The sequence below is a fragment of the Calidris pugnax genome, unplaced genomic scaffold (assembly GCF_001431845.1).
Source record: "Calidris pugnax isolate Ruff unplaced genomic scaffold, ASM143184v1 scaffold44, whole genome shotgun sequence".
NCBI lineage: Eukaryota > Metazoa > Chordata > Aves > Charadriiformes > Scolopacidae > Calidris > Calidris pugnax.
In genome coordinates this window covers 22,754,651-22,764,649 of record NW_015094506.1, presented here as the reverse complement: position 1 = coordinate 22,764,649, position 9,999 = coordinate 22,754,651, and the positions used below count along the sequence as shown (strand labels likewise).

General features: G+C 43.4%; 1 protein-coding gene across 1 annotated transcript in view; it reads right to left on the bottom strand.

Moving 5' to 3' along the window:
• Positions 1-3,078: 3,078 nt before the first annotated feature.
• WIF1 (WNT inhibitory factor 1) overlaps positions 3,079-9,999 on the bottom strand; it is a 48,134-nt gene continuing 41,213 nt past the window's right edge. The window contains exons 8-10 of the mRNA XM_014963325.1: positions 6,125-6,220; positions 5,419-5,514; positions 3,079-3,920 (exon numbers count right to left, since the gene is read on the bottom strand). Coding sequence (XP_014818811.1) covers positions 3,799-3,920; positions 5,419-5,514; positions 6,125-6,220 — 314 coding nt within the window. The 3' untranslated portion in view covers positions 3,079-3,798. The remainder of the gene's footprint in view (positions 3,921-5,418; positions 5,515-6,124; positions 6,221-9,999) is intronic.

Genomic DNA, 9,999 nt, shown 5'->3' with positions numbered 1-9,999 from the left:
AAACCGGTTTGTTCTGTGCCCAGTTCAGCTTTGCATTGCTTTCGAGTGTCAGTGAACTTGCTCGGGCTGTGCTGCTGCCTCCAGCCAGGCATCAAGGAGTCTGCAATGGTGTAACTTCAGGCTATTTCAGGTAGCTCCCGATCTGCTAGCTCTCCCCTTATTAGGAATTTTTTTTTCCACAGTGGGCAAACTCAGTAGAACAGGTGATGTAGAGAAGTGGGCGGGAGGGAAAGGTATCAAATGTGGAACAAAGCTGCAGCGTTTGAACTAACAGCACCAGCTTGGGCCAAAGCTTCCAGCTTTTGGAGTTTGAACCTTGCAGGCAGTGAGTCATCTGGAACAGCTTTGAATTTTTTTCTTTATCATCTTTTTTACCTTAATATTCCTTGAAATGCAGCTGAAGCTGGAAGAGGAACAACTGGACCATGCGTTTGCACCACATGGGGAAGCTGTGCCTGCTTCCTGTGGGTCCTGGCACCCGGCACTACCACCTGGTCACAGACACCCTGGGAGCATCACCCGCTGTGGACCGAGGTGTCGGCTCCCTGCGACCCCAGCGGCACGGCCACAGGCCTTGCTTTGCAGGCAGTAATGAAGTTATGCTGCTAATTCATGCATAGCACAAAGAAGAAAAAGCTCAAATTCTCTCCAGTTCCCCAAAAGTCAAGTGAAGAGGCATTAAAAGTGCTATATTTTAAATCGAGCAGCATAGCTGCAGTTGAGGGGATAGTAACCTAAACTGTAAATTACAAAAAAAGTCCCCATGTGCAGGGGTTCACTAATTGCAGTTTGTCCTCAGGGCCTCTGTCTCTTTCTTTCTGTGCCTTATGTATTTGTCCTTTGAACTGTTTTGCACACCTGGACTCAGCAGAATGCTAACATTAGATATCCAAATTATCGAGCACTATTAGAAGCACTTAAAAAAGCTATAATTTTGTCAGTTGCTTAAATTGGGATCTTTGGGTTAGAGGTATGATGATATAACTATTTATACTATTTTACCAGTTTTTATTATCTCATAGCTGCACTCACAGGTGCAACATATGGCATCTCTCTCTAACTGCAAACTTTCCAAACGTTGTTAAAAAGGCAGTTTCTGTTAATAGATTGGTATTTTGACTTTTTTTGTTACTTTTATTTAATTGATTTTCATCTGTGGCTCATACATATACCCTGTCAAGTGACAGGGTGTGATAAATTCTGTAGTTTATTTCTTAATGGCAAAATTGCTTTCAACTTTCTACTGGACTTTTTCTGAAGAATTAATGTCTTGTTTTAGCATTGTCAGGTATCACGAACTTTGACTTAAAACTTCTCTGACATGGGGACTGCCTCTGCCCAGGAAACTTTGTGCTCACGCAGGCATTAAAGGCAAAGTGATGGAGGGAAATTTGCCCGTGGAAACTTGCTGTTATTTAAGAAAAAGAGTTGTATTACAGTGTGCACTTTGAGTAATATTTTTTCCTTTTGTATCCCTTCCGACTATATTCTACTCATGATTAATGATCTTTCCCAAAGTCAGTGGGGAAACTCAGAAAACAAAGCCGCAGCAGTGGCATTTAGTGCCTTTGGAACAAACAGCAAATTAAATTACTCCATATAAAAGAATTCACTTGTTGTTTTTAAGGAAGCACTTTCTAAGAAATTGACAGGAGCAGAAAAAGTTCAGCCAAAATATCTGAGAAATTTTAAGCAAGAAATTTCTGTGCTTTTTACTGTGGCATGTGACCAACGGCTTCGGCCAATCTTTGTTACAGAAAGAACAAAAAGCTAGCAAATGTGACATCCGTGTTTATAAACAGCTCCTGGGGCATCCCTGGAGATACACAGCACTTACACATTTAACCTCAGCCTAATATTAATCTCCTCCTTTCATTGCTTTTAAAGAGAACTGCAAAAAATGTTTCTATCCTCAACACCTCCCCTGGGTTTTCATCACCCAAGTGTCTTCTCCTGCGCCTCAGGCTCCCTGTTTCCCATCTTCTTTTGACGTGAAGAGGGTGCTTTCGGGAGCACAGTGACGGGGCAGGGGCTGAGCTCCTTTCCTGCCCCATCACCCCCTTTGCTGGTCCTGGCTGAGGGAAAAGCCCAGCTCACACCAGCAGCTGGCATTTTGCCTTCTTGCCTGGAGATACAGCAGATTATCCCTTTTAAAGGAAAGCTGATTTCACCACCATCAACAGCAGCCTTGGTGTGAGGGAGAGATCCACAGGTTGCCAGGACAAAGGTAAGGGTATGGGGGCTGCCACAGGGACTGAAGTCTGCTCCAACATGCCCTGAGCACAGTGAAGCAGCATGCCCAGAGGCAGGCTGGCTGCAGGTCATGCCCAGGCTCCCCCCAGTTCCCCTGGGAGGTCAGGGAGGTGCTGGGGGTCCCACTGGAGGCGTGAGCCTGAGGGCTGGGAGACCACCACTTCGGATCCCACCAGCCATAGCTGTTACACGTATCCATGCTAAGAAAGCTCCTTCTTCAGCAAGCCAGAGATATTTTACTGCCATCCCGGGGAAGGATGTCAGGCTAGTGGCCAAACCACCTTGTTTGGGCTGTTTCTCATTATCACCTGGGGTGTAACGAGGAGCCAGCCTAGCTGGGGAGAGAAACACCTGCCCTCCGGTACTACCCCCTCCTTTGCAGAGGCACAAGAAGAAGTTGCTCTTCTGAAATATTTTTAAGAGCTGTGGGGCTAAAAGCAGAGACAAGGAAACTGATACTACAAGAAAGAAGAAGGAAACCCTCGCTACAAGACATTGAGGTGCTGGGGTGTGTCCAGAGAAGGGCAATGAAGCTGGTGATGGGTCTTAATCACAAGTCTTATGAGGAGCAGCTGAGGGAGCTGGGGTTGTTCAGCCTGGAGAAAAGGAGGCTGAGGGGAGACCTTATTCTCTACAACTACCTGGAAGGGGGTGGGGGTCTGTCTCTTCTCCCAAGTAACAAGCGACAGGACAAGAGGAAACAGCACTTCCAACCTGGACAATTCTATGATTCTATACAATCTGCCACTATTTTATGAGAGTGCTCTAGAGAAGCCATTATTCCAACCCAGTGCCAATGAGCCTGGAGCAGGCCACACAGAGCAGTACTCGAAAAACTAAAGCAGCTTCTTTATTTTATACATAACCATCAGTATAAAAAGTTTATTACATAAGAGCTGTTTTACAATATATTATATTGCTTCAAGCCAATGCAGAAAGTTCATACGTTATAGTTATTGTTCTACTTTGTTTACAGTATATTATGTTTCTTAAATGGCACCACCATAGTGTATTTTAATACACAGTACTTTGCAAAACTGTAAGACCAAAAATAGCATTGAATTGAGTTATTTAGTTTTTAAATTAGGTAACTTATTTATTTAATTTCTTTTTCTTAGGGAGAAGTCTAAATACACAACAGCAAAAATGTAAAAGGCACCTTTCTTTTGTCTTAGGTAAATTAAATCTGTAGTCATTGAAATGATTCAGGTTAACACCTACGAGGTTTTCTGCTTGAATATTGTTACTTAATTCTTGGAAAATGTTTGCAGCTACATAATCGAAAAAGGAAGTTTAAACATAACTGAAGTATAGTACAAAACACCATCCAAAGCACTGAAAGAAGAAGCCTATATAACCATGCTATAGAAGTATTTATAAAACTTAAAAGGAACAGTAAATATCAGCTCAGTGGTTTATAATGAAGCTAATAAAATTCCAGCCGGTAATCTTAACTGTAATGAACAGCGTTTTAACATTCAATCCATGAGAGGTTAATGAAGGCTATGAACTTTGTGTAACTCGAACTGTTTCAGATGTTGGAGTTCACCAGATATAATTGGATTCGGGTGGAACATGCCTCTCCTCGGCCTTTTTGGGTGAAGGCGTGTGCTGCCTGTGCTTGCTGCCTGCTGGCCTCAGGGCGCTCAGACCGCTGGCTCCGTACCCTGGAAAATTATCCAGTTCAAGAGAAAAGAAACCACAGAAGCGGGATTGCCATCCACTGCTAATATTTCAAATGGAAACAGTCCCCCCCATTTGAACAAAGGATTTTACTATGCCTTATGCAAGTGCTCACCCCTCTCTGTGCCCCCCCGCTCCGTGATGGATGAGGTGCTGCCAGATGGAAAGATGCTCTTGCTGCACCAGGGAGCCCAGGGGACCATCAGCCTGCCCAGGCTGTCACTCAGCCCTGGGTTCACATGTGCCCAGCCTGACACAGTGGATGACAGTCACACTGATCTGCCGTGACAGGCTCTAAAAGAAGGGTGTAAGTACCCCCCTGGGAAAAATCCGCGCCAGCTACCTGAGCTTGGCTTGGGTTTATGGCTGAATGCAGAGAGAAAGAACAGCATCGACAATAAACACCTGGGAGGGGAGGAAAGCAGTCTGAAACAGGCTTAGCACAGCTGCTTTGTTGTGGAAAATGAAAACGAACAATAAAAATGGAACTCCAAGTATTATGTTGTAATTATTTATAGTTTCATTTACCCATCTCATTACTTAAAGCTCATGGAAATTACTTTGAAAACCAGAGTCCCAGGTTCAATTTTTTTAACCATTTATTTTTAAGAAAAAGGCATTACCGAGGAGACATTCACTTGAAGGAGTATGGAGCAAGTCTCTCAAATTAACTATAAATCTCCTCTCAAGGTCAGGAGATATTTGATTTTAGTTGAAAAGAGTGAATTGCAGTGCATGCAGACTTGTAGGTGCAATTTAAGCCCTACACGGGCACTTAAAATGGGGGTGAATTTTACCCAAATGGCCTACTCTCAGTTTCTTTGCTGAATACAAAAAGACTTTCGTAGTGTTAACCACAGTCAGACTGTACCCAAACTTTGGGTAATTAAGGATGGAAAAACTCAGAGCTGACAATAAAGTGTGGCTATTGACTCCTTATAACACGGAAGTTATGAGTTTTGGTTATATTGTACAGGTAATTACTTCTTTGGGGATAGTACATTTTTTTTCACTTGCTATCCTAGTTCTTTATAAGAGTATTACAAGATCCATGTTTTTCTATACCATAACTTATACTAATGGTATTTCTCCTTCTGGGAATGGCATAAATGCTTAATAGTTGAATATAGGTCCACTAGCCCACAGCAGAAAAGTGGACTGAAGGACTTTAGATCCCTTCCAAACCATGGGTGGAAGACAAACGAGGTCATCTAGAAATCTGGTTGATACCAGATTCTGAAATTTCCGATACAAGGGTGATCTTGGTACAACAGTTTTACATGACTCTGAGTTTTTTTTTTAAGTAATTAAAATTATGGAGTATTGAAAAACTTTCATTTTTTTGTTTGGCTTAAAGATTAGAAAAAACGGAATGCGGTATCGTTAATGATGCTGGAAAGGCTCTTGAAGCAGTCATTTCTGTACGGCACTGGGTGTGTAAGATCCCCAATATGGGCTCGCGGGGGTTTGTTTCTCACTTACTTTTATTGCAGTGTCTCCCGTGCCAGCCGTCTTTGCACTGGCACTTGTTGGGCTCAACACAGGTGCCGTAGGGGCCACAGCCGGGCTCGCAGACAGCTGTAAGAAAGGGAGGGCACACGCCTGACCTCCTGACATTTCATCCAGAGGCAGAGCTGCATGTTTGCTTTCCCTGCTGTTGCTCCTCGTGATGGGTTGGTCCTGCCACCGGCTGGGGCTCTCACAGTAAATCTGTGACTTTGCACCCAGTGTCTGCAGAGCCCCAGAACATCTCACCCCCCAAGTTCCCCTGCAAGGTCTGGCTCAGTCTCTGGCAGAGGGCAGCAGATGGATTAGCAGAGCTGAGCATACACCAGAACCAGCGGGAGAAGCAGGGTGCCCCCCAGCATCCTCCTATTGGATTTTACTGTTTCAATGTATCGACGTTTTATTAAGCATTTCTCTATCACTGAACTGCTATTGCTGAGCTGACACATTGCTGTTTCATAGAAGCTCCGAACACAGAAGAGACTGTGGGGAGGCTTTTGTGAAAAAAACATTTCTAGTGTCATAATTCCCTTAAGTCTGACGTATGCTGTATATCCAGAAAGTAAATTAACCTGAAATACTTTGACAACAAGCAATTAGTGCTGACATTATGTAAAAAGGTACTGTACAACCAGGTTGATGCTACTTCCACAAGGACTGATGGAGTGGCGTTGGTACTTACGCTTTGAACACAGGTCTCCCTGGTAGCCTTTGGAGCACTTGCATTTATTCTTACCAGTACACTTGCCTCCATTTCGACAGGGCTGATGGCATTTACCTAGAAATCAAAAACACAAAACCAATGGTCTCAGTCCCCTGCACCTACTGGAGACAAGTGTCTGAGAACCCTTCCACATGTTCGAAAACCTCACCGGGTACTGCTGTAAGAGTGCGCACTATGGACCCATCAAGGAAGACTCTGCTGCAAGTCTATTCTTTCTATTTACATGCATTCTTCTGCTTTGAAAATATGACCATAATTTGGCACAGCCAAAGCTTGTGTGCTCTTGCAGCTCTTGCCCGGATGTGTGCCACTCAGGCTCTGCAGAGTCCCCGTGCCACTGGTCAGTATTGCCTCCTGCTCTCCTCATCCTTTGTGCGGGAGGCAGCAGTGTCCAGACTTCATGTTGGCAAAGAGTGGGATTCATTACCCAAGGGGCACAAGCAGAAGAAAATGTGGTGGTGTTCCAAAGAGATTTCATGCAATAGGATGCTCGGGAACTGGCAGGTACAGCAGCTCCTTGCAGGCAGAAAGTTGGTTGTCTGGGCCTGTCGGTTTGTGGTTGTGGAGCACCATGATGCTGTGGGTGGTGCAAGGAGGGCTGTATCACACCACAGCTCGGAAACTAAAAGTGCATTAAAAAAGCATGCCCTCCTTTCCTGTTTGCAAAGAAAAGGGTGTCTTTGGTAACAGTTATTAGAACTGGCAGACATTTTTCAAGGCGTTTGGTCCCGAAATTACTTTCCCTCACATTCACACTTTACCAAAGGAAGAAGCTGAGTCTGATGGTGCTGTTTGGCCCTGGCTCACCTGGGAGGGAGGAGGTCCACACTCAAGTTTCTCCTGGGCCTGACTCCCACCAAGGGCCTTCCTCAAACTTAACGTCAAGTCTCCCACCACCAGACCATCAATCCCTTCTTCGAATCTGTCTGAATTATTGAACTAAGTAAATCTTCACTCGCCTCTAGGAAGAGTGAGCACAGTGCCCATGAGCCAGGTCACCCCCTGGCATATCCCTTGGCATAAGGGATGCTCACTTCCACGTCCCTGGGTGCTCTCGGGCCATCAGGAACTACATCCTCAGCCTCTTGCCTCCTCGGTGGCCATATGTACCAGTGCAGCTTTTCTCACTGTTGTCCAAAACCTTTTCTCATATTTTCTAATCCCACAACATTTTCTGTACTCTTCAGAAAAGAGAAAAAACAAGCCCTTCCTAGATTTAGCACTAATATTTACCTAAATCTGAGAGTAAACAGAAACTAGAATCTGGGGCAGCAAACAGCTTCCTTAACATTCATTTTTTTAAAAAAAAGAAAAGTGAACTGAGACCTGCACATGATAATTTAAGCATCAACACTGGCTTGCTGAAAACCTCAGCACATGCACTCATCTCATGATCACAGCCTGCCCCCTTGGGACCTTAGCACCCCAGGTAGCTCTTACTCAGCTCTTGACGCCGGCAGACTTACGCAACACACGTGTATATTGTCAATATAAAAGAAACACTTGTTCCTAATGTGCATCATTATTTTAATAGCCCTGCAACAAGCTTGATAACCAGCTGAGGCAACAAACATGATAAGGAGTGTTTCTGCAAAAGTACAATTTCCCCACAGGAGCCTTTGGAGAGGGAACCTTTAGGTATTTTAATTTGCAACCATTTGGATCCAAGTAACTAATGACCCAAAGGAGCAATGTTAAGGAAATCCAGGAATTTTCCTAGTTCTTGAAGTAAATGATGAGAATATGGGTCAAGGGGTGTGATACCGGCTTCCACAGAGTTGCATCAGGCAAGCGTGTGGCTCAAAACAGCTCAATTAACTTTGGACTAAGATATTTTCACAGACTGAAGGAAAGAGTAATAACTCTCTCTGGTATTGACTAAGAAACGGAAAAGGCAACAAAACAGTTGGTGACAAATGGGAAAGGAATCCAAAACAAAATATAACTCTCTGGACTCAAACTGAAACACTAATTAGAGACAATGCATAACTATAACTAGAAAAAAATCTGGAAGACTGTGAATGCTTGTTAGTGTAGTAGACTGGGTCCAGTACATTTCCCAGGAGTCTTAGAGAGTGATTCAACTATTAGACAAACCCTCAAAATCTTCAAGCAATATTAAAAAAAAACAAACCAGAACAACAACAAAAAAGCTTTGCTGTTTTCAGAAGATGGCTTTCTGCCTGTCAAAAAGTTTTCTCCCCTTGTTATTTCAAGACCCCCATGACTGAATGTAGTTGGCCCTAGATCTAAGAAAAGCGACTGAATTGTGTTTCTCCTCTGGTGTTTCTAAGCCTTGTCTAGAATTTCTTGCAGTCTTCCAGTGTTGTGCTGGCACTGGTGCAGTGCCTGGAGATGGTAGCAGCCATCAATCACGGTCTAACCATGGCTGTCCCAGCTTTACAAAAGCCAAGGCAAGTGCGCAGCTTTCCTTGCTCTCATCAACATGATCCCAGTTTAGCTCTTAGCACACTCTGATCCTGGGTTTTTTTTTTCTTTCTTTTATACAGAAACTAGTTTATTACCTGTATTCTAATTAATTTAATTTCAATTGCACAGGTAAGCCTTTGCATAAAGCCAAAGCCAGTTGTAACTATCCCAAGTAGCAGTAGACAACAATGAGTTTAAGAGCCACTGGGACAGACCAGTTAAGTGCAGCACCCTTAATTATATGTGCTGTAATACCAGTTCTAAGAATTTTCCTCAAAATACCACCACTGTCATAAAATACATGCTTCTCAGACTTTGAACTAAAGCTTCTCATCTGAGAAGTATCAGTAGTTGACTTCTTAGGACAGAAGAAGAAATAAATTAGATAACAGAAATAAACAGATATAAATCAGAGTGACAAATTTGAATTTGATGTAAGCAAAGGTAAATTCAGTGGAAACCCACACTGTTGTTCTTGCTGACATCTGATCTGAATTTATATCAAAGGGCAATCGTTATTAATTTAATAACAATTAAGCTTTACTGCTTCTGTTTTGCTCCAGTTTTGATTAGGCAAAAAAGAGTTGCAAAATGTCTTGTAATGGCCAGAGTTATGGTGAAACATTTACATACATCTACTATTTATCTACACACAAATACTGAGCAAAACCCAGTTCTTATGGTATCTATGTTCTTCCTTTGCACAGTAATTCACTTACTGTCCTGTACTGGCTGACAGCACATTGGGGTTTATTTCCTTGTGTTTCCAAAGTATTTGATGATAGAAATTTCATAACCATGAGAAGAGCCTGCCTCTACTGTAGCATATTAAGAAGTCAGTTGTTACGTGTCCCAGGCCAAATGGAGCTCCCCATGCTTCTGTGAAGGCGCTGGGGAACGTCAGTGAGATTATTTACAGCAGGGGAAGCTCCTCACACAGTGCCCTGTTAGAAGCTTAAAGCCCAGAAAGAATGACCTGGGTCTACATTCTGAAAACCGAAATGCTCATACTCTATTCGAGTGTGGGGAACTATAGAATTAATCCAATTTAACAGAGCTGTGAGAAAACTCTTCTTTTAGTAAGATCAAATACTTGACAGCTGACCTCCCAGCTCTGTTCCAGTCTGGCCGCATCTCCACCCCCAGCCTTACACAGCACACTTCGATCAACCATGAGCTAAAATATTTTGAATCACTTTGATGCTAAACTTCTGAAAATGGCAAGTCTTTTGATGTTTGCAACATGGATTTTCAAGTCGCCATGTGAATGCAACTTAATACATGAAGTGAAAGCTCTCAGCTCTTACAGTTCAGCCCTCCCTTTGCCCCGGAACCCTTCCCTTCCCAGCTTATAGTAGCCCTTTCAAAGGTGCAGGCTCAAACCTAATCTGCTGCACCCAAGT